At 36.1% G+C, this 25,572-nt stretch overlaps 1 protein-coding gene across 3 annotated transcripts in view; it reads right to left on the bottom strand.

The window, feature by feature from the left end:
- Window positions 1-25,572, bottom strand: part of Ophn1 (oligophrenin 1) — a 408,982-nt gene that overhangs the window by 65,383 nt on the left and 318,027 nt on the right. For all 3 annotated transcript variants that reach the window (XM_047536395.1, XM_047536396.1, XM_047536394.1), the window contains exons 16-19: window positions 24,750-24,834; window positions 20,036-20,094; window positions 18,817-18,922; window positions 6,789-6,948 (exon numbers count right to left, since the gene is read on the bottom strand). In XM_047536395.1, coding sequence (XP_047392351.1) covers window positions 6,789-6,948; window positions 18,817-18,922; window positions 20,036-20,094; window positions 24,750-24,834 — 410 coding nt within the window. The remainder of the gene's footprint in view (window positions 1-6,788; window positions 6,949-18,816; window positions 18,923-20,035; window positions 20,095-24,749; window positions 24,835-25,572) is intronic.

Raw genomic sequence — 25,572 nt, forward strand, 5'->3', positions numbered from 1 at the left:
ATAGTTTCAAATTTTACATTTAGATCTCTATTATATTTGGAGTTTATTGTTATTTATGTATAGAATGTGGTATGGGTTTAATTTATCTTTGTCTCAAGGCTAACCAGTTGTCCCAGGATCCTTAAAAAGTTCATTTTTGTTCCCCACCCTGTGATCTGAAATGCTGCATTTACTAAATACCAAAGGTTGATTTTTTTCATTTTTTAAATACAAAATCTAATAAGTATATGTATATTAAAATTAAAATCACTTAAATGTAGTAATACATGTATACATGGATATAAGTACCATTTTTCTTCACTTGAATGATAAACAAGAAACTACTGAAGGGAGGATTAGAAATAAAGATTGGCGATAGGTAAAAGGAAGACTTTCTTTTCATTCCTTATGGTTTGAAATTTTTACCATGTGCATGTATTATTTTATTTTTAGAAGTTAAAAATATTTAAAACAGTAGATATTTTTCAGTTCTTATCCTACTATCCACTCCTTCCTTCTTAGATCTCTTTCCTAGGAAACCATGAGACCCATGACCATTCTTTCTCAATCTGTTTTGATGTGTGACATTCCCTAGGGTGCAGTTGCACATGTCTTGTATCCCAACCAACTCAGGGAGCTGAGGTAGGACTATCCAAAGTTCAAGGTCGATCTCAGCAATCGAGCAAGAAACTTTCTAAAAATAAAAGTAAAAAGGACTGGAGCAAAGGACTTAAAATATACTACTATATTGACACAACCTACTATAGTGACACAACCACATCAATGTTTATAGCAGCTCAATTCATAATATATAAGCTATGGAACCAAACTAGGTGCCCATCAACAGATGACTGGATAAAGAAAATGTGCCATATATATAAAATGGAATATTAGTCAGCCATAAAGAAAAATAAAATTATGGCATTTGCTGGTAAATGGATGGAACTGGAAAATATTATGCTAAGCGAAATGAGCAAATCCCAAAAAACCAAAAGCCAATGTTTTCTGTGATATGTGGGATGCTAAAACACAATATTGGGGGGATGAGAAGAAGAGAAGTTAATTGGATTATACAAAGGGGAATGAAAGGAAGGGAGGGGGAATGGGAATAGGAAAGACAGTAGAATGAATCAGATGTAAATTTCCTATGTTCATATATGAATACACAACCAGTACAGCTCCACAGCATGTACAACTGAAAGAATGGGAAGTTATACTCCATCTATGTATGATATGTTAAAATACACTCTACTGTCATGTATAACTAAAATGAACAAATTAAAAAAAAGGAATGGGGCTGGCAGATCATTGGTAGAGCACCCCTGAGTTCAATCCCAGTACCAAAAAATAAATACATAAAGTAAAAATAAAATATTTACATGCTCTAGATTTCAATACTTGGAATAACATTCACTCTTTTCTTAAAATATTTCCTAGAGCCCTGGGGTTGTGGCTCAGTGGTAGAGTGCTTGCCTAGCATGCATGAGGCCCTGGGTTCGATCCTCAGCTTCACATAAAATAAAATAAAGGTATTGTGTTCACCTACAACTAAAAAAATATTTAAAAAATTCTGTAGACAAAAGTATTCAAACACATGATTTTAACAATCACTTGTATGATACTGAAAGTCAGTTCTCTGTTACTAATCCTGTTCTCTTTTCTCTGACCTCTGAAGTGTCACAGGCATAGTTAACTTAACATGTTACCAAACTGAATCTTGCTCTTCTCTTTCAAACCTGCTCCTCCTCCAGCCCTACCCAGCTCAGTAAATGGCAATTTAATCCTAGCAATTGCTCAGATTAAAAAAAAAAACTTTAGAGTCACCCTTGACTTCTCTTTTTCTTCCACACTTTACATATGATTTATCAGCAAATCCTATTGGCTTTGCCTTCAAACTGTATTTAGTATCTGACTACTTCTCACCATCTTCACTGTTAACACCCTCATCCAAGGTACAACAATTTCTTTACTACACTATTAGTCTCCTAATTACTCTCTCTGTTTCTACCTTGTCCTCTACAGCTATGTTTCACATAGCATCCAGAGTAGTTCTATAAAAAATAAGACAAATCATGTCCTATCCCTGCTTAAAACTCTACTTCTATATTAGCACAAAGTCAAAATCCTTCCAGAGGACTGTAAGACCCTCCTGTAAATCTACTCAGTTTTTTTTCCCATTACCTCTTTGAGTCCATCCATCTTCTATTTAGTCTTTTCCTTAACTCGCTCTAGCCAATCTGGCCTCCATGTTTGCCCCTGAGCATGATAGACAAATTTCTGCCTCAGGAAAATTCTACTAACATTTCCTCAGCCTAGAAAGCTCTCTCCCTAGATAGCTGAATGAATAAGTCAGTCCTCTAATTCCTATGAGTCTCTGTTCAAGGGCCATCATGTCCTGAGGTTTACCTCAGTTTCTTACTTCCTCATTTCATTACTGCACTAAAATGGCAAAATCACTTTCCAAACCTTCCTATTCCCCTTCTCTGCTTTTTCTTCTTAATGCTCATTACTTTCTAACATGCATTTTACCTCCTTTGAGTACTATTTTTCTACTTTCTGTAGAATATAATCTTAATACAAATTGTGTCCTCAGTTCATAAAACAATACCTAGCAATAGTGGGTAGTTGATATATATTTGTTTAATGAATAAATTAATTCATCAATAAATGACACCTGGGCTTTAGACTAGGGTTCATTCATTAAATTATAGCCTATAGGCCTATCACCTGTTTTATAAAGTTTTATTAGAAAATGGCCATAAGCATTTGTTTACATACTGTCTTTTATCTTGTTTACAACTATGGAATGAACTAGTTGTGACAGAGATCTCTGGCCTACATAGCCTAAATGTATACTATGTGGTTCTTCAAGAAAAATTTCACTGATCCCTGCTTTAGATTCATACAACTACATACAAAACATTGTTCTCAGGATAGCTTTCAGAAATCTCAAATCCAAACTGACCCAAAATGAGCTTTTCTCTATCTCCCCATAATTTTCTCATTCTGTATTTGCAAGGCGGGGGGTGGGGGGTCGGTTAACCAGGGATTGAACCCTGGGGTACTCAAACACTGAGCCATATCCCCAGCTCTTTATTATGTTATTTATAGACAGAGTCTAACTAAGTTGCTTAGGGCCTCATGCTGAGGCTGTCTTTGAACTTCTGATTCACCTGCCTCAACCTCCTGAGCTGCTGGGACTACAGGCATGTGTCATCATGCCTGACCCCTCATTCTGTATTTTGTACATGTATGAAAACCCCATTCACTGAGCCAGCCATGTCAGAATTTCAGGATTCAGAAATCTCCCTCTCACACATCTTCCACTTCCAATCATTCAGTTCTATGACTTTTACCTCCCTGTCACTCTCTCAACTGCCCCCGATTCAGACTACTATTTCTTCCTCATAATATAGCATTATTGTCAAGAAAATTCCAAATATTTTGAATTCCTCAACCACGCGGTTAAATACTTTTAGAACCTTGTCCCTGGTTTCCTTTAACTTCATGTCCTGCTATTTGCCCCTAGAACCACTTCATGTTCTACCACAGTGATTTTAGGCTCTGGGACTTTGTTCACATTTGCATCATCTTGAAATTTCCTTTCCTACATCTCTTTCTATTTCAGTTAGGTGTCAACTTGATTGGATTAAGGATTAGCTAGAAGTCTAGAAAAGCATTAATTTGGGTGTGTTTGTAAGGGTGATTCCAGAGGAGATTGGCATGTGGATCTGAGTGGAGTAGGTGGGGAAGAGCTGGCCTCAGTGTGGGCAAGCATTATCCAAATGGCTGGAATCAGAGAAATATAAAAGGCCAATTGGTCTCTCTCTGAGACATGGGGTCTCTAGATTCACTGGCCTTTGGATTCCAGTAATTACCCCAGGGCTCCATTGTCAGACTTTCTGCTTCAGATGAGTCATGTCATCAGCTTCCCTAGTTCTGAGGCCTTGGAACTTGGACTGAGCCAAGCTACCAACATCCCAGGGTCTCCAGCCTGAAGTTGACCTGTCCTTGAACTTCTCAAATACCATGATCACCTGAGTAAATTCTCCTAAAATTCCCTTTCATATATCTATATACATATTCTACTAGTTCTCTCTAGATAATCCTGACTCAAACAGTATCTAATATAGGTCATGCTTCTCTTTCAAGTACCCCTTCTGTATATTCCCAGTAACATCACTGAACCAAAATGACTGGTGATGAAGCAATACCTAGTGACTAAATAGCTTAACTCTTAACCAGGTTAATTGGATTTAAATATCAGTTCTTATTAAAAAATATTTTAATTGATACATAATAATTGTATGTATTATTGGGGTAGAAGGCAATAATTTGATGCATGTATATGATATGTAGTGAGCAAATCAAGGTAATTAGCTTTTTCATCTCTTTAAGTATTAATCATTTCTTAGCATTGGAAGCCAACAAATTCCTCTCTTTTAGTTCTTTGAAACTGTTCAGATTATGCTATGTACATATAGGAACATATTGCAGTGAACTGCAACTTTACATCTATCTACAACCAACCAGTTTTTAAAACATGCATGAATAGAAGTAAGACCACTAAAATAGAGGAAGTGGAACAGGGAGGAAGGAGGGGAAGTAAAGAAGCACTGGGGACTGAAATGGAGCAAATTATAATTCATGCATGTATGATTATGTCAAAATGAATCCTAACATTATGTATAACTATAACACACTAATAAAAACATAAAATATATAATATTTTATAAACTATAACTACTCTATTGTGCTGTAGAACAATATAACTTATTTGTGCTATCTAACTGTATTTTGCTACACATTATTCAGCTCTGTCACTTACTAACTAAATAAGCTTGGGCATGTGACCATCACACAGTAGGTGTTTATTATCATGTACTCATTTTAGCTGAATAAATTACTATCGGAGAAATCAAGTAAGTTGTTTGAATTTGACACAGATAATATAGCAAAGAATGCTAGTTGCTACCAAATATCCATTTTTTCCTTCTTTAAGTCTTAGCTGGGTAATACAACACTATAAAGAATATACCTTCAGGCCTCTCTTATCACTAGGTGTGACCATGAGATTAAATTCCAACAAATGGTATGTAAATGAAAGTGATATGTGTGACGTTGAGGTTATGGCCATAAAGGAAAGGGTTATAACTTCTATTTCCTTTCTTTCCTTCTTCTTGACTGATAAAATGTAGAATATATTCAACCATGGGGATGAAAGTATCACCTTAGGGATCCCAGAACACCAAGAAAGAAGGAACCTGACTGGGCATGGTGGCACGTGTCTGTAATCCCCAAAGTTCAGGAGGCTGAAGCAGGAGGATCCTGAGTTTAAAGCCAGCCTCAGCAACTTAGCAAGACCCTAAGCATTACAGTGAGACCCCATCTTTAATAAAATACAAAAAAGGGCTGGGGCTGGGGCTCAGTGTTTATTTTAAGTGCCCCTAGATTCACCCCTTAGTACCACAAAAAAAAAAAAGAACCTGAGATTCTGAACCTGTGAAATCACCTTACAAGCCTTGTACCATCTCCCTAGACTATTCTACAACCAAGAAATAAACAACTCTTAGGTTAAAACCACTGTATATATGTGGAATCTTAGCCTACCCTGTGTCCTACCTAATGCAGCTAGCACATGGCAATGCCTAGATGTGAATTGTGGATCCACCTAGACGTCATCTTCAAGCTCCTTACCCTGTAGACAAGTTTCTTATTGAATTAGGCTTCCCAAGAATGACAATGGCTGCCAAAAAGTTTAAAGTCAAGTGTAGTAAAAATATACAAGACATGTCAATAAATATGTGTTGTTCTAACCTGATTCCTGGGTTCATTTTCTGTCTCTCCCCTTGTTTTACCTTTTTCATTTGACCCAATTATCATATATGCTACCTTGTATCTTATATACTATATAAAAATTGCTACCTTAAATTCTTTTGGAATGAGATGTGGTTTAAATAAGCATATGCATTAATTTATTCATGGTTTTGATGGGATTCAGGATCTGTTACAATGAAATATGGCACCTTGGCATTTGAGGAAATAGCAGAAACAAGAAGGACTGAGATCTTCTCCTACACTTCTTCCCTGAAGTAGGCCATAAATGAATTCTTTATACTTTTATTACAGAGGTACCCTCCCTATACCTGGAAGAAATGAACATCCTTATCCTTGAAGACAGAAACACCAAGAAGAACCTAAATAGTCCTTGCCAAGTTCCCCTCATAAATTACCATTAGATCACACCCATAAGTCCTTAAGCATATTTCTTCAAAACTTCTGCATCAGACTTAGTATAAAAATGCACAAGTTTATCTGTTTCTTTAGGTCTTCACTTTGGAAGGCTCCCATCTCACATAAAACTTATTACAAAAATTTGGATGCGTTTCTTTTGTTAACCTGTCTTTGTTATAGGGTCTCTTAGTCATGAATGTCGTGATGGGTAAGAAGATTGAGCTCTTCTCCCATACAGTATCATTGTATGTATACCACTTTCATGCCTATCATTTCCTCTGTTTATGTGTCTGTCTCCATAGTACATTGTGAACTATTTAAAAGCAGACAGTGACTTTTTTTTTCAATATCCTCAACATTTAGCATCGTGCCTAATAATAAAATAGTGACATGCTCAAGCAATATTTTCTGAATGTATGAAATTCCCAGGATCAGAATCAATATTAAATGTCATTGTGTCACAATGGAATTTCCTTTCATTGTCAACTCAAGCCAAGGAGGAAAACACACAATAAACGCAGCTGGGGAAGTGTCACACATTTGGAGGAGTGATAGTAAGGATAGGAAACACGTACCTTGCCAAAGTGCTCAATTAGGATTTCAACCACAATGTTCTGGAATTTGATGTTCATCATGGCAGCCACAGTGTCCTCTTGAGCTCTCATCAGGGTGGGCCCAAAGATCACCCCCATGTTGGAAGGGGTCATAAGATTCTCTTTGCTATGCTCACATACACTGCCGGAAGAAAAAGAAAATGATAAACAAGATCTCCTCCAATACCCCCTCAAACCAAGTATGTTGTAGGTGCTACTGAGGGAAAAGGAACCTAAAAAGTAGAAGGAAATGAGAGTCCAACATATATATGTGAAGAAAAGGTACCAAAGGAAATAACTGAACAACAACAGAAGATGGCATAGAATAAAGAGCCAAAATGAGACACTGTGAATTTAGTTAGCAGTGCTAGTGGATTTAAGAGTCAGGGGAATAGAAGACTACCTTAAAAGATTTGGAGAGGCAAAGAGGGAAGCAAGAGGGCATTAAAGGCAGGAGGAACAACAAAGTATAGGAAGGACTATCTTCCATTTACTCTAGTCAGTAATCTGGCCCTTTCCCCATCCACAGAGAAGTAAAAATCTGAAAGAGCTAAAGAGGATCCTTAAGATCATTCCTTTATCATCTTCCTCTTCACAGAAGGAAAAAAAAAGGCCCAGAGAAGGAAGGAGATTTGCCTGAAGTCACAGTCAGTTAGCTAATGAGTAGATCTTGTAATCTCAGATTTTCTGGCCCTAGTCACTTTTACTTAAATTTTCTATAGTGGTTGCCTATCACTTAAAAGGAGAGCTATCTTTGCCATGGCAGTTAAGGTCTTCGGTTACTTTCTCCCTATTTATAGCCCATATGCACAGCCTAGACTATGAAGTTGACCTGGGTTTGAATCTTAACATGGCCTCTAACCAGTTGTGTACCAGGGAGTGTTAACTCACACTAACTTCTCTGAGCTTCAGTTTTCCCAATTGTTTAAATGGTACCTCTTTCAGAGAGTTTTGACATAGAGCTAAATTGTTTCAGCATGGTACCACATACTCTAGAAATATGTTATTACCTCTCCATTCTAGACAATGCTGACCTTTGACACTCTCATTACATTAAACTGCTTAGATTATGGTTTTCTGGCTACCTCAAGTCGTTTCAGACACACCTCCATAGTCCCTCTGCTTAGAATGTCCCCCTTCCTCATATCTAAAGAAGGTCAATTTATTCTTCCAGATACACATTCAAAGCAAACAGCCTACTGTTCTCAACTTAATTGGTACCATAGACAAACTGAGTTTTTTTTTCTGTTTACTTATCTCCCTCTCCTACTAGGTTATAAACAACTTCCGAATGTGTTCCTGGTACACAGCAGGTACTAATAAATTATTTTTGAAGGAACTGAGTTACTCTAATGCTGTTTTAAATAGTACTGGAAGAAGCCAAATAAAAGGTATGCAGCCCTTTGGTCAATTTGGCTATGGGTGTGGGGAGGTTAGAATAAGGGACAGGCCAGCTGCCCACTCTAGACACCAATTTTCCAAATCCACCCCAGCTAAGGATTCTAAGAGACTGACTCATCAACCAGCAAGTTCTTGACACTAAGTGGATAATTGAGGGGACAGAATCCTTAGACAAATCTTAATGAAGTCTGTTAAGCCCTTGACAATGGCTGGGTACCATTCAGATGGTAATAAGCAGTAACCACTCAGGGCTTTTGATATTGCTGGGCTGCTGATGGGTCCCTTTCAGCAGCTTAAATACCTCTGCAATTAACCTTTATTCTTTAGTGACAGATTTTTTTTTCAGATATTAAAATGGAAAAGTATCTCCATGCTGCCACCAAGTGATCTGTAAAGGCTAAAGTACTAGTGACAAAGCAAGAGCACTGGCTTATCTCCTTTTATGAGCTCTGAAGGGCACTGATGTTTGTTCAATGTTCAGCAGTTCACTGAATCATCAGACTTGCAAAGCAGTATAGTATTTTAGCTTTGAAGCCCATGTTCACTAAGGGTAAAACATTTAGTAAGATTACAGTTGGTGAATACATGGCAAAACAGGAGTTCACACCCACATTTGTTGGTCTCCAAGTCTCACAGTGGTCCCATGGCATCCTTTGCCTGTTTCTCTAGTTTCAAAGCTAGAAAAAAACAGTTTCTGTGGGAGCCTTTTAAAAGCCAAAGCCACCTACTATTTCTTTAAAGGAAGTTCCTTGTACTCATTTAAGATACTCCTCCTTCTTTGCATTCAAGTGAGTTTTGGAAGACTAACTGTTCTTTGCATGTGTCATTTCTCTTATTTTTTATTTTTCTTGCAGTGCTGTGGATGGGGGATTAAACCTATGAAATTATGCATGCTAGGCAAACGCTCCATCACTGAGTTACTTCCACAGTCCTATACATTTTGAATACCTTTCTGAAGTGTGTCACACTTCATATTGTAAGGAAACAAAACAAATGAAACCAAAAACAAGGGTATAGTTAACAGTGAATTAGGGAAAAGAACTGTTAGTCCTCCATTCCACATGGACTGGAGCAAAGGCATACAACTTCAAAATTGAAATTTGAAACAAAGGAATAGGTATCTAAGGTCACTGGGGTTATACCCTTGAGGACTATATCTTATCCCTAGCCCATCCCCTTCCCATCCTCTCTTCCCCACTTCTTCACAGACGCCATGAGCTAGTACCTGTCCTTCACCACACGTTTCTGCCATGATGTTCTGCCTCATCTCAGACCAAGAGCAATGAAGCCAGATGATCATGGACTCAAATTTTGGAAACTTTGAGCCAAAATAAATCTTTCCTCTTCCAAGTTGTTTATATCAGGCATTTGTATCAGGCATTTGTCACAGTAGCAGAGGGAGAGGAGTTTCAAAAGAGTCCCTGTTACACCATCACACTCTTAGGGATGTAACATCAAGATAGCTTCTTCTAGTTTTAGTAAATGACCTACAGAATTCCTAGATCATCTCTTAGCTAACTCTGATACAATATTTGGCAAAACACTTGGGAGTGGTGGGGAAAAGTTAGAAGCTTGTGCCATTCCAAAAGGAGCAACCACTACTCAACTCCAGCTGATTATGACCATATGGGCTGCAGGTCCAGTGTGGCCAAACTGCCTCATTTCTGAAATCTATATTTTGATGAAAACTTTGAATTTCTTGAATTTTGGTGTTAAGCCATGTATATTTCAAAATAGTCCAGGAAAAATGAAATATATTTGTCTCCATCTGGTCCCTAGACTGCCAGTTTGAGACACCTGATTTAGAAGCACAAATGGCAAAATGGTGGGAGGCTTTAGGGTTCAATAATTTTAAGGATTTTATGTATTCTGACTCCTAAATAAAGACACCACCTCAACTCACATTCTGAGATTCATTACTAATATACTGTATAGCTCTGGGACTATCTGTCTTCATTCTTAGATATCTGGTTCCTCATGTATAGAGTAAGAGTTATTAAATGATGTAAAGAAACTTCTAGCTCTGCCATTCAATGAATGGCTGAGTCTTATTCTTGAAGTTAATGGGAGGAGTATTGCACCTTATTAAGTTTGCTTGTACTCTCCACTCTACATACACACACACTCATACACACACATACACATACACACACACCAAAATAAAATTTAAAAATAGCTGGAACTAGAGCAGACTTTCAACCCAACTGTGGGAAACTTTGAAAGAGAAATGACTTGTTTCCTTTAATAAATAATTTTCAAGAAAAAAAAAGAGAGGGGTAAAGAGAAAATATTGGTAATTTGGTAAAAATATAGAGTCCCTAATTCTATACTACATCAAGTCTGGGCCCCTGGCTTTTTTGTTTGTTTTGTTTGATTTTTGTTTTTGTTTTGTTTTTCAGTACCAGGGATTGAACCCAGGGGTGTATAACCGCTGAGCCATGTCCTCATCCATTTTTATATTTTATTTATAGAGATTCTTGCTAAGTTTCTTAGGGCCTCACTACATTGCTGAGACTGGTTTTCAATTTATGACGCTCCTGCCTTACCCTCCCAAGGCACTGGGATTAGACAACACCCAGGCTCTGTGTTCTTTACTAGTCTTCCCAGTAATTCTGGTACACACTAATGTCTAAGAACCACTGCTATAGATCAGGTATCACCAAACTAAAGTACTGATACCAAATCCAGTCCACCATGTTTTGTACTACTTGTTTCATTGGAACACGACTTTCCCAGTGACTAAAATGGCTCATTTCATGCTATAATAGTAAAATTGAATACTTGTGACAGAGGCCATATTACTCACAAGGCCTAAAATATGTATTTTTCTGATACTTTACAGAAAAATTTGTCAACCTCTGTTAGAGATTAAAGAAGTCTTCAAAAACATTTCATCAACCCAGGCACAGTATTATGGATATGTAATCCCAGGTACTCAGGAGTTTGAGGTAGGAGGATCATAAGTTCCATGTCAGCCTCATCAATTTGGCAAAACTCTGTGTCAAAAAAAAAGACTGGGGATGTAGCTCAGTGGTACAGAGCCCCTGGATTCAATCCCCAGTACCACACACAAAGAAATCATTTCATCAGATTGTTATGTGTATATGCAATTTGGATCTTGATTCAAAGAAAATTTAACATATTTGAGATCACTGGAAATTTGAAGAGAATATTTGATGATATTAAATAATTTTATTCATTTCTAAATAATTTTGTTGTAGCTATGTTTATACTTATTGGCTCAAGACAAACTGATATATTTATGGATTATTAAATAATTCATTCTAAAATAATTCTGATATTTTGAATATTTTTTCAAAATAATATGGGAGAAGGGAAAATAAATGGGATCATGGATAAAACAAAACAAGACTGGTACTGTTTTAACAATATTTAAAGCTGGATGATAGCACACGAGTTCTTCATATTATTTCCTCTATTTTTGTATACACATATTTGAAATCTTACATAATAAAACATCCTTCAAAAGGAAAATAATAATAATGAATGGGAGAATGAGTCAGAGTCACAAATGAGCAGTCTTCTCCCCACCTAAGGATGGTGCCCTTTGTTCAGGGCAGACAGTTTTGGCTTTCTCTCCTGGTGTTATATTATCTGTAATTTACTTTAAATACTTCAATATAGTCTGTGCAATGTCCTGAACCTCTCCAATGCCATCAATGGTAACCACAGCATTAATTTAGATACCACTAAGAAAGAAAAATAATTTCATTGTCAAATCATCCTGTAATATTTTTGAAGACATTTTAAGTAGAAAATAAACTGAATAATGAACATAATATAAATGACTATAATATTAGCAGCTATTATCAAGTTTATGCATGCAGAGACTATGATAATTACAAGAAAACAGCTGCCTGACAACAGTGATTTTAAGAAAGCACTGATTTTAAGATGCATCCAGAGTTTGGATGACAATATCAAAAAGAAAAATGTCCCAAGAACTGATAAAATTTCGTATATGTTCTTAGTCTTCATGTGTACTGTAGGACTCTTTATATGTAATTGTAGCATTCTAATCATGAATACATGCTTACATACTACAAGTGTAAGTAATTAGTACTTCAAAGACTAATTACAAGCCAGATGGACAACTATAAGCTTTAGCTAACTTCATCTCTAGTCAAATCCAAATCTCCCTACCCATTACCATGTTAATTATCATGATAGACAGTAAAAATGATTTCTCAGTGCCAAGATGTGTTCAAGATATATGGACTGCCTGGGACTGCTGTATAAAATCTCCCAGGCTCGCATGAACAGTGTTGCAGAATACAGTATTAATTGATGTTAACATTAGTAAGATAGATAAAACAATATTATGTACTTTAGATATGAGGGAACATAAGGTACACACATCACCCAAGATTTGCTCCAGTCTAAAGACAGTTAACTTGAATCCATTTGCCTTTAGATATAACCTCTACTTTACAAGAAATGCAGGCAATAGAGGAACGAGCTGAAAAATAATGAAGAAAGCAAGTGAAACTAATAGCAATCTGCAGGACAACAGGTCTTGTCAACATATCAATGTCATGAACAGGTGTGGGAGGAACTATACTAGATGAAAAAGATGAAAAATGACCAGTAGTTCAGATAACACTTATAATGTATACTTTTTGTGTCAAGTAGCAAAATGTTAATATGACCTGGAAAGGTAGAAATCATTGAACTGAAAAAGGTAAGTTAAAGAACACCACAATCTCATCTTAGTAAAAAAATATGTAAATATGTGTCTGTACACATAAACACATATACATAGAGAGAGTTGTGAAAGAATATGTATTATATATGCCAGTGGTGATTATTCAATGTTGGAAATAGAAAGCTTTTAATTTTTGAAGTTCATTTTTGTTTTTGCTTTTCTGTATTTAATAATTTCTACAATGCACAGTATTGCTTATGAAATAACAAAAGTATTATTACAAAAATAAGAAGAATCCAGTAAGCCTAATGGCCCACAATCTTTAGGATGGTAGCCCAATTCTAAGATTATGACAGATTCTTACATTTGCAGCAAAGCATTTAATTGCCTGACTCCGAGTTTGTCACTATATTATTATCTCATCTGCTTTGAGGGAAAATTTCAAGGAAGATACTATCAGATCATCTGAAAGGATGGAAAAATGGGACTTCATTGAATTTACAGAACAGGTTACACAACTCTTTGTGTATTGGCTTACTGATAAATATATGTATAAATGGCAGAATGAGTCCTGAGGCTTGCTTCCATTATAATATACTAGTGAGATTGCTGGGGAGGTGAGGCTTAGTGTTCTCCTACCTCCGACTAATGGAAGTTATGGGTTCCAAAATAACTAGATAATTGGGAACTACAAATTGGCTGAGGTCACTTTGTTTCTTCCTGTTACTACCCTAGAAAACGGGCTGGTGGCGGGAAAACATCATGAAGGCATAGATATAATCTATAGATCATGCACGCAGCAGTTGGCAGGCAGGAAAATTATGTGCATTTTTAAAGTGCATGAAATTTCTTCTATGTAAATTTCCTAAATAGAACTATCCCTGCTTTGTAATTTACATTTTATCTACAACTTTGGTTATTATGGTTTTAAAATATATAAAATAATAAAAAAATGGTACTATCAGTATTCACTATCTAAACCTTGATTCATGAATTCACATTTTGCCACATTTGCTTTTTTGTTATATATGTTTTTTCTGAAGTTTTTGAAAGTAAATTAATTCCAACCTAAATACTTCAGCATTCATCTTCAAAGAACAAGCATATTTTCCTACAAAATCAGAGTAACATTTTCACATTTAAGAAAATTTACAGTACTTCCAATCTAATATCTAGTCCATATACAAATTTTCTCAAATGTCACAAAAAAATCCCTTATAATTAAGTTTTTCAAATCTGGATCCATTCGAAGTTCATGTACTGCATTTGTTTGTTTCTTTAGCCTCTTAGTGTAAAACCGTACCCCTACCACTTTTCTCATGGCATTGACCATTTTGATAAGTCCAAGCCAGTTGTCTCATAGAATTTCAAACATTCTCTATTTTTCTATATGTTTTATTGCCTATACACTGGAAAGGATTAATTTAAATCAGATTGAAAATTTTTGGCAAATATACCCCATAAATCATGCTTTGTACTTCTCACTAAATCATATTAGTAGGCAGATGAGATCAGTTCGTACTATTATCAGTGATGCTAACTTTGAACAATTACTTAAACTGTTGTCTATAACATGGGTTCATAGCAAAGATGCATTGTTTCCATTTGCAATTAGTAATTAACTTTTGGGTAATACACTGAAATTATGTGACTATCCTGTTCCTCAACACTCTCTTACCTAATAATTTTGTTCAATCTCTAAAACAGGGTGGTAAGGTTGCAAATTAGTGATTTTGCTATTTTTATATTTTCTCCTACATTTATTATCTGGTATTCTTATATAATGAACATCTTTCCTTCCTTTACCAACATCATGAGTTTTTGTGTATTTAATATGTCATAATCATATGATGTTGTTCATGTTGCCATCAAGTATTGGCCCTTTCAAGCAGGTTCTTGTGTCATTTTAGATATGATGCTATTAGTGTTTCAACTCTTTCTTCCTTTTTGGTAAAATTTAGCCAATTGAATTGTATACAATTTATTTTCCTTGTTCTACTCCTGGAGTCAGTCATTTCTTAAGCACCCCTGGTTCCTTTGAAAAGGGAACACAATTTGGAAACAAAGAATCAGGCACTAAATGTGTGCATTGCTTTTTGGGTAGAATCATTTCAAGACTGGTCCAATGAATACAGATTTGGACTTATTATTATATTTTTAAATCATAAATTCATATTGACATTCCCAATTTAACTTTAGTGTTATAGATTTTTTAATATCTTTAATTTTATATCTGTATTTATTTTTCCTTAGATGATAAATCTAATAACTTTAATACTTTTGCTTTTCTTTTATCCTTGTGAGACCTACATTTCAAATCATAATTATGTTGCTGTTAAAAAATCACCCTACTGGATGATGTTTTAAACTTCTATGGAGTTCTTCTTACTTTTAGAGTATCTTATAAAGAATGAGTCAGAGACTATGTTGACAAGTTAGTTGAAATAACTGTTTTCTTTATGTGATTATGTTATCAGGTTGATAAACATTTAGATTAATTTGTTTTTTGGTGTTCAATTTTAGGGTTTATAATATTTTCTTTCTGATTTAATGTTAGTTTTAGGTGTGAAAAACATCAATATGAGTTAAAAGTCAGATCATATGAGAGCTGGGGTTGTGGCTTAGTGGTAGAGCACTTGCTTAGCTTGTGTGAAGTACTGGGTTCGATTCTCAGCACCACATATACATAAATGAATAAAATAAAGGTCTATCAATATCTAAAAATATTTTATATCTAAAAATATTTTTTAAAATCATATAAGGAGGTAGACTTAAAGAGCAATCTAGCTCTTATCCCTACCCCTTCTGCATTATTCACCACCTAGTCCCTGTATAACCATTTTGTTTATTTTTATAACTTTTATTGAGATAAAGTTCACAAAACAATAAATCCCCCGTTTTAAAGGGTATAGTTCAATGGTTTTTAGTATATTCACAGAGTGATGCAACAGTCATCACTAATTATTCCAGAAATTTTCATTACTATAAAACGAAACCCTATACCCATATCATATACTCCTTACTTCTTCACTTCCCAGACCTTGGCAACCACTAATCTACTTTGTCTCTATCTCTACAGATTTATTATTTCATGTGAATGGACTCATATGTGGATTTTTATGTCTGACTTTTTCATTTAGCATGATGTTTTCAAGGTTCATCCATATGTTACCATCGATCAGTGCTTTATTCCTTTTGATGGCCAAATAGTATTCTTCTGTATGGAATATATGACATTTTGTTTATCCATTTATCTATTGATAGATAATTGGGTAATTTTCCACCTTTGGATAACTGTGAATAATGCTGCTATGAGCATTTTGCACAAGCTTTTCTATGGACATATATTTTCATTTATCTTGGATATACAGAACTGTGAGTGGAATTCTGGTTAGTCACTTTTTTATTTTATGAAATAAAACGAGTATGTGGATATGTAGAGTATTTCTATATTTTTGTTTTCTTCTATCATATTATAAATTTAGTACATTATATACCTGTTTTATACCTACCTCATTCTGTTTTTTATGACTGCACAAGACTGCATGGTCAGTTATACCTTTATTTATTCCACACATCCCTGTTGTTATATTTTCCAATCTTTTGTTATTAAATTTATGCTGCTTTGAAAGATCCTGTACACTTATTCTGTATTTGTGGAGATATGTCTTTAGAGTAGTTGCCAAAAGTGGGATTGCTACTTCAAAGGGTAACTGAATATGCAAATTTGTTAGGTATTTCCATCTCTTCTTCCTCTGAGACTTTAGTGAATCAGTACTGCAATGTATTAGAATGCCTGCTTCCCCATTGTCTTAACAACAGAGACTGTGCACTAGAATTTGCCAATAAATGGTAGCTCAGTGTAATATTAAGTTGTATCTTTATTACTAATGAGTGAGCCTCAGTATTTTTTATATACTTAAAGGCACCTGTCTTTCTATTTCTTTGATCTATCTGTTCATGTCTTCTTTTGTTTTAAGGATTTTGAGGACCAAGATTCTTGAAGTAAGCCAGGTGGCTAGCCTCTGGGTAGTTGGAAGCAGGCACCCAGTTACTCACTGCCTGCAGGGACATTTTCATGAGTCCTTGTTGAGTCTCATGTTGAGACACTTAGAAAGTCACAGCGAAAGTATTTTTAAAGATTATATGACCCAGTACTCTCAGATGAAGACATTGAGGCTCAAAAAATGAGAGGCATTTTCTTTAGGTCACATAAAGATTAGAGGGAAAACTGTAACTTGAACCCAAAATCTCTTTCCCCAGGGAAACTTCAAATTAACATGCATATTTTCTATTATTTATTTTATTTAATTTTTGCTGATTTCTCGACTTTTACTAAGATCACTACAAACTACATTTGGAGACAAAACATCGTTTAATGTCCTCTATTAGGCTAACATACAAACATTGGCAATAAACATAAAAGCTATTCTCTCGTCAAGTCTATTTATTATCTATATCAGTGTATATAACACTCATTAACTATGCAAGTGTTACAAAATTGAAAATCGGAGAAAGTCAGAGCTGGATCAGATATTTGGTGAGATATCATAGGAAGACCTGAGGTCCAAATGGACCGAGTGCTCAGAATTTATCACAGCGGGGTGCTGACAGGGTCATTAACCAGAGTTTCACCTTCACTAAGGACCTCAATTTTAGGTGTTTAAAGTCCTCTCCAAATAAGGTTGAAATGTCTGATGACTACATTTTTAATGAGGACAGCTTTATTTGCTAAATAAACGCATTACAATTCCTCTAAGCTTACTTTCACCATACTGTTTAATATTCCAGGAGAAGCCTTGAGAGTGACCTGCCCACTGAGAGGACTAACAGCAGAAATGAATCTAGAATCCATGCTTGCTGACTCCTGAACACAGTGCTGTCTGCATTTTATTGAACCAGGTAAATTCATCTTTATTTACAACACTAATTCCTCTGACCAGGAAGCACCACTGTGGGGCACAAGTGCCCCTTTCACCCACCTATCTCAGAGCCTTGTCACCAGGCTTACTCTCTGTAATGATGTTACCGTTACCAGGGCAAGAAGTTGATCAAAATCCTAACTCTCTCATTTGAGAGCTTCCTATGTGCCTGTGCTATAAACTTTACCTGTGTTCATGGGTTTGTTTTGTTTAGTTTTGCAGTACTGGGTATTGAAACCAGGGACATATACATGCATAAGCAAGCACTCTACCACAGAGCTAAAACCCCAGACTTTTAGTTCTATTTTGTTTTGAAACAGGGTCTCACTAAGTTGTGCAGGCTGGCCTTGAACTTGCACTTCTGCTTCAGCCTGCCAAGTAGCTAGAATTACAGGCATGCACCACCATGCCAAGTTGGCATTACTTAATCTTTTTTTGTTTTTGTTTTTTTTTTTTTTTTGGTACTGGGGATTGAACCCATGAGTACTTTTCCACTGAGCTATATCCCCAGTCCATTTTAGGTTTTCTTTTTGTTGTTGCTATTGTTTTCATTTTGAGACAGGGTCTCACTAAGTTGTTGAGGCTGATCTTGATCTTGTGATCCTCCTGCCTTAGCCTTCTGAGGAGCACTACCACACCTATATGGCTGTGTTCATTCTAATCCACACATCAGTCCTTCATGGTAGGCATTACTATTCTCATTGTAAAGATGACAAAACAGAATCTCAGAGGAGTTTGACTAAGATTACCCAGCTAAATAAGTTATAGAGCTAGGATTTAAAACCAGGTTTATCTGGCAGCAAAACCTATGCCCAGTACAACTACCTGAGTGTTACACTTCAACTAAGACAATCCAGCTACATGATGACTCTGAGAAGATACATACAAAGGTAAAGGCAAAATCAGCAACCTCACATAGCACTCAGGAAGCAGTTGGGAGCTGAGAGGCATAAATATGTGACCCTACATGTGACCCAGTCCTCCAATAGTAACTCTTTCTGAAAATCACACAGTTACTTACTTGACCAAGTGTCTTATCAGAAGTTCCAGCATCTCACGGTTCTTTTCTGGTAGCTTATAAACCAGGGAGTGAATAGCTCCCAGCCGATAATCCAGGTTATCAGACTCTGTCAGAAAAAAGAGTGTGAGAGATGTTTGGCTTTCTGGGCAATTGGATTGAACAAACTCTCTCTCTCTCACACACACACACACACACACACACACTCACACACACATACACACAAACACAGATGCAGAGAAGACAAACAGAGACATAAAGAAAATCAAAAGTTGAAGAGATAAATAGGTACAGAGACAAATAGAGACCAAGAAGAAAGAAAGAGAACAAAAGACAGAGAGAAAAAAACAGGCCTAGTAAGATAAAGAAAATAGAAGATAGAAGAGAAGGAAGAGACGATAAGGCTGTTTTAAAGGCAATCAGAATTTTGGCCACAGCAGATTGTTCCTAAAATGTCCCACATGTATACCTCTGTGTGACAACCGTTTCCCACCCACCTTCCTTGTAGTACTGTTGCTGCCTCTGGGTTCTTGTGAAAATCAATAAGGGAGCACAGAAGCACTGAGCAAAGCTCCCTTGCCTCAAAGATCAGTTAAGCGGTCAAGACCCCTGAATCCTTATCATTCACTACACAGGTCACAGTGTAGGATGAGGGCTGTGTACAGGCAGGAGAGACAGTCATAAACTGGCCTCGTCCAAAATGGTTAATGCTTCTTTAAAGGCAAATCTTTGGGGTTACTCTACATGTCCTTGTTCACATGGACTCCTCTACCCTTACCCTCATTTTTCTTATGTAGAAAATATGATGCTTGTGCTAACAGATTAAGACTAAGGACTCACAACATAATTGCAAAAGCATTTGAAAAGGCAAAGTACTAAAGGAAGCTGAAACACAGCTGTAATGTAACCATTTTGCTGTTCCTTGGTAATATGAGCCAATTCTCTTGTTTTGAAGTAAGAGATAATAAATAAATAAACCAAAGTCTTTATGCCTGTCATATCCCTCAAGTTAGCCAATTTATTCCAACCAACTCAACTAAAATTAGTTTATGAAAAATCATATAACTCTTGGGATAGCAAGCAGGAATATCCTCATTTGGCAGTGGGAAAAATTTGTGTATGTGTTTTTGGTTTTTGTCCCGCAAGTAGTTTTCAAGACTTATTGTTGTATACCTTACTAAGAAACCATGACAACACATTAACTAGTAACATAAATACTTACTGGCAGCAGAGACCAGCTCTTTGTGAAGCCTATAGGTCATGACAGGTTCAGAAAGATTCCTGAAATTAATGAAGACTGTAAGTTCCTTTGGGGAGGGTGTAGCCAGACCTTGGATTCTCATTCTGTGGACCATGAGGGCAATGTTTCTGAGCCCCCAGCTTAGTGTGATTGCATACATCTTTCTCTTTACCTGAGACTTTATCAGGCAATACAAGTTGCTAGTAATTCAACAGAAGTCCTGGAAAAACATAAACTAAGGCTTCTAACGAGGTCTCTGATTGCTACTCAAAGAGAATGGAAGTAGAAATAAGCCCTGCAAAGTTCAAAAAGAGGCATGCTCTGAATGCTACCATGAATCCCTTACGATCTGATATATGCATAGAATTTCCAAGTACTCTTGCATCTGTTTTTCCTTTTCATCTTTCCAATGACCCATCAGGTGAAACAGTTATTCAAATCCTTATTTAATTTAAGAAGAAACTGAGATTCAAATGTTCTCCATTTAGTCAAAAAATATGGGCTGAGTACTGACTTGTGCCTGGCATCATGCCAGATTTTGGGAATCCAGAGATGACAGTATAGTCCAAACCTCCAAGGAGCTAAGTCTAGTAGAGGAAAGCATCATACACAAAATTTTCCATACAGTGGGACAAGAGTAAACAATAAATATGTGTGGTGAGGAAGGAAGTAAATAATAAAAATAATAATAATAATAGCAAACTTTGCATCATTTTAAGTGATTTATATGCTTTAACTCATTTAAATCTTATGATTACCCTGTGAGGTAGGTACTATGATTATATCCATTTTATAGATGAGGAAACTGAGACCTACAGCAGATAAAGAACTCGTCCAAGTTTACGCAGCTAAGAAGTGGCAGAACCAGGCAGTCTGCCTCTAGACTCCCTGCTCTCAATTACTATGCTACATGACCTGCCACTATTATTGCAGCAATCCCGGGGAAACAGGTAATGAAGACCAGGACAGAAATAGTGGAAATAACATAGAAAGGCAAGGTGAAGAGGGTGCTCTGAAAGACACACTAAAAAGAGAATCCCTTTATTGACTGGTTCTGATGGTGAGGGATGGAGTAATTTGGTTTGGGTGAGTAGATAGAATAGGAATGGATTAAGAGGGAAGAAGAGAGGCTAAAGCAGAGGGACATGTCTATTAAAAAGTTGGAACCAGAGCCCTTGTAGGGCTGAGAAGCAGATGTGGAAATAATGAACCCAGAATGGTGGTTAAAACCATGAGAATAGATGTTCCTGCTCTAGGAGACATGTCAAACTGACAGTCAAAAAGGGCTTTCTAAAAAAAAAAAAAAAAAGGCTTTCTGACATTTTTTCTTCTTTTTTGTCTAGTACAGTGTATACAAGTGAAATGGAATTGAATCAAAATAAGAAAAGTTAAGCTATTTCATATAAAAATCTGTATTTCTATCTTTGTTGAAAAATGTTAATGATCTGGCTCCATCAGACCACGTGGATGGTTGCAGAAGTAAAGAACATTACTGTTTATATATAAAGAAAGGGATTGCTATGCAAATAAAGGTTCATTATACAACACATTTAATATGAAAACAGACTACCTTGCTCATTTTCATTTCCTGGACCCCACAGATATTTGAATTTTCCATCCCTCAGTGTAATGTAAAAGGAACATGACCCTGTGAAATATCAGGTAGAAATTTCATAAAGGGGATGGCCAAGAATGGCTAATGAGGCAAAAGAAAAAAAAAATCAAGTGATACTGCAAAATCCAAAAGATAAGAAAGTTTTAAGGAAGTCTTGTTACCAGTTTAAACTCTACAGAGAAGTCAAGTAACAAAAAGACTAACATTATCCTCTGTATGCAACACTGAAGGAGTCACTGGTGATCCTGGCAAGAATAGTTTCCATTGAACAGTGGAGGTAAGAGTCAGATTAAAATGGGATGAAGAGCAACTGGGGGTTAAGAAGTATATACAGAACAAGTAGAGTATTGATACAGAAGCCTGGCTGGGATGGGGGCAAATATATTTTGTCTTGTGAGATGGGCATAAGCTTTGGGGAACCATGGGTAGAATGTTACAGTTTAAATATAAGATGTCTCTCAAAAGCTCATGTATGAGAAAATGCAAGAAATTTCAGAGGTGAAATGATTGGGTTATGGAAGCCTAAACCTAATAAGTACATTAATCCACTGATAGGAATTAACTTGGTAGTAACAGTAGGCAGGTAGAGTGTGGCAGGAGGAGGGGGTGTGACCTTGGGGTCACACGTTGTCCCTGGTGAGCACAGCTCTCCCTGCTTCCTGATTACCATGTCCTCTGGTACTTTCCAATATGTTCTCCCACCATGATATTCTATGTCATCTCAGACCAAAAGGAATGGAGGTGGCCAACTATGAACTGAGACCTCTAAAACTGTGAGTACCACATAAACTTCTTCTCCTCTAAAACTATTCTTTCCAGGTGTTTTGGTCATAAAGGCAAAAAATCCTGACAAAAACACTATTAAATGCCTTCAAAGAACATCATGCCTTCTTTCAGAGCACTTATTATTGTTTGTTATATTTGTATGATTATTTATCTTCTGTCTGTTCTCCTTACAATAAACTTTTTAAGGTCAGAGACCATATCTACTCTCAACTGTATGTTTACTGACTAATATTCTACTTGTCATAGAATAGGCACTCAGAAAATGTTAGCTGATTTAGAGATGGGCACTCCTGGAATGACAGAGCCAGTTAAATAAAAGATACAAAAGAGAGAAGTGGGTGATTTCTATGGTACTCTCCTGGAAATGTTAGAGACAAAGGGTGATTTAAAAATCCAGAACACAGAAGGAAACCCACTCTGGGAATACTGGTATCTTTGAAAAATCTAAAAGGTATTGATCGGCTGTACAAATTAAAAGTCCACAGATGAGAGAGTCTGAAGAATGAATATCTCTTACTGGGGGTGTTGCCCACTCAAAATTTCAGGCATCTCATTTTTCAAAATGGCAATATTATTAATTAAGGGATGAGCTAGGAATGATATAGGGTGGAAATGGTCTTAACCTATAAATACCTTTGAAAACATTGACTCTTTTTAAGGAGACACAGTATCAAATATTCTTACTATTCTCATCATCACAAATCTTTTGAAAGTACTCACAGAATATTGCTCTCTGTTTTTATTAAATTACCCAACAACCCCATAAAGGCCACAGTTCCCAGTAATAGAGGGCAGGGGAAGAAGACATCCCACTGCCAGCAACCCAAATAAGAGACACTAACTTTCAAAAAATACATGATATGATCATGGATATTATTTAATGGGGTAAAAGAGTACCTCAGTTTCCTCATCTGTAAAATGGATACTACATCACAGATGGTTCTCAGTTATTGGGAGAGAAAACAATCACACATTCAATGTAAGCAACTAGTACATTGCCTAGCATAGAATAAACCTTCCTATAGCACTTGCTTTCTTCTTTGGCAGATTCAGGAAATATACTTGTGGAAAAAGTAATCAAGATGATGTTAAATTCTAAGATGATGATGCTGTAACAGAAGATCACTTAACAGAGTACCATCGACCCAATCTTTTTGAGATTAGTAATATGATGCCAAAAGAGCATGACAATTGAAAATAAGACATTTTAACATATAAAGTATGGTGGCACATAATATGGGGCATAAATAGTTAAATAAATCCATAAATGGATTTTAAATATATATTTATCTTGGCTGAGTGCAGTGGTGTATGCCTATAATCCCAGCTACTGCAGAGGCTAAGGCAGGAGGATTACAAGTTGGAGGCCATCCTCAGAAACTTAGTGAGAGCTTGTTTAAAAAAATAAAATAAATGGGCTGGTGATATAGCTCAGTTGGTAGAGTGCTTGCCTCCCATGCACAAGGCCCTGGGTTCAATCCCCAGCACTCCCCCTAAAAATAAATAAATAAAATAAAAAAGGCTGAGGATGAAGCTCCATAGTAGAGCAATTGCCTAGCATGCATGAGCCCCTGGGTTTGATCCCCATACTAAAACAAAACAAAACAAAAATATATGTGTGCTTGTGTATGTATGTATGCATACATACACACACATACATACATATATATAAAATCACCTTAATATAAATTTATGCCAATAAAATGAACAATATGAATACGTTGTCACTGTACAGTCCAAATTTGAATATTACTTTTTCTTACTGCTACCACTTTATTTAGTTCTAATAATTTTATGATTATATTTTCTTGATTTGGTTTTGACTTTCATCATACATTTTAAGGCATGTATACTCACACACACACACACACACACACACAATTATTCTACCCAAATACAATTTGACGTTTTAGAATGGTTTTTATCCACTAGAATATGTTAATAATCATGAATTATCACAAATTTTGATTTTACTAGTGAACCCATCATGACACTAACTTTATCTGCGAGCAGTGGAAAAATGACTTCAATTATTCCAAGAACATCTTTTTAAATAATGTATTTTTTAAAAAACTTTTTTATTAACAATTATAATTTCCATGTTTCTTTTGCTTAGTTTTTCAGATTTAAAGAAAAGGTCTTCTAATGTGCCTCCTTCTTTGACAGAAATCCTCTTCATTCTTTTTTTTTTAGTTAGCAATCATGTCTAACTTTCTAAAACTGTGTGTTAGCTCTAATTCCCACCCAAATTTCATTAACTATGAAGAGCAAAATCCCAATTCAAAACAGGCATACCTGAGGTAGAATTTCAAGGAGCTGGTGATTGTCTTAATGTCCCAGTCACTATTATGAAAATCAACATCTCCTGGGCATTTGGGATCTATTTGAGAAAAGTAAACCAAAAAAAGTTAATCTTCACAGAAGCTTTACCCTTTACCCCCTTAACAAAATGAAGTGAATTCATTAAAAATTGGTTATTCAAATGAGTTTTCAAGAGATCAAAATGTTACAAAAAGAAAGTTTGATATTTCAACAAGTCCCTTGCATTATGGTCCAGCATGTAAGAAGCTTGGAAGTCACCTCTTTCATTCACACTACAAGAAAAATATCTGAACACACTGAAAATCCACTCTTTATAGATTCATCATAGAACTGATAGACCTGAGGGTGATGGGGAAAACTGATGCTCCAGGTCAAAAAAACTAAAGATATACAGAGGCAGAAACTGAGAATCAAAACTTATTGCAGCAGAAGCCCAGGGTCAAAAATCTCCTAAGAAGTCAAAAGCAGGACAGGAACACTTAATTTGTAATGGACAAATTGTTGTAGGCTCAATATGTATGAGCTTGAGAGTTAAAAACTCCTGATCCTAGGCAGAACCCCAGTTTTTTTTTTTTATTTTGTTTTCAGGAACCCTAACAGGTCCTTACAGTAAAGATCTGAGAATAATCCTCCCATTCTTCCATGCTTCTGGCAGGGCAGAAGAAAAGCAGTCATCTTTATGCCCAAGCTTTCTATTCTTTTTAACAGTAGAAAGAGAAACTGAAGGGAAACTACCTTACTGCAGAACCCTGATCTACTAGTTTTACCACAACCTAACTAATCTGGGTAAAGAGAA

The sequence above is a fragment of the Sciurus carolinensis genome, chromosome X, assembly GCF_902686445.1.
Source record: "Sciurus carolinensis chromosome X, mSciCar1.2, whole genome shotgun sequence".
NCBI lineage: Eukaryota > Metazoa > Chordata > Mammalia > Rodentia > Sciuridae > Sciurus > Sciurus carolinensis.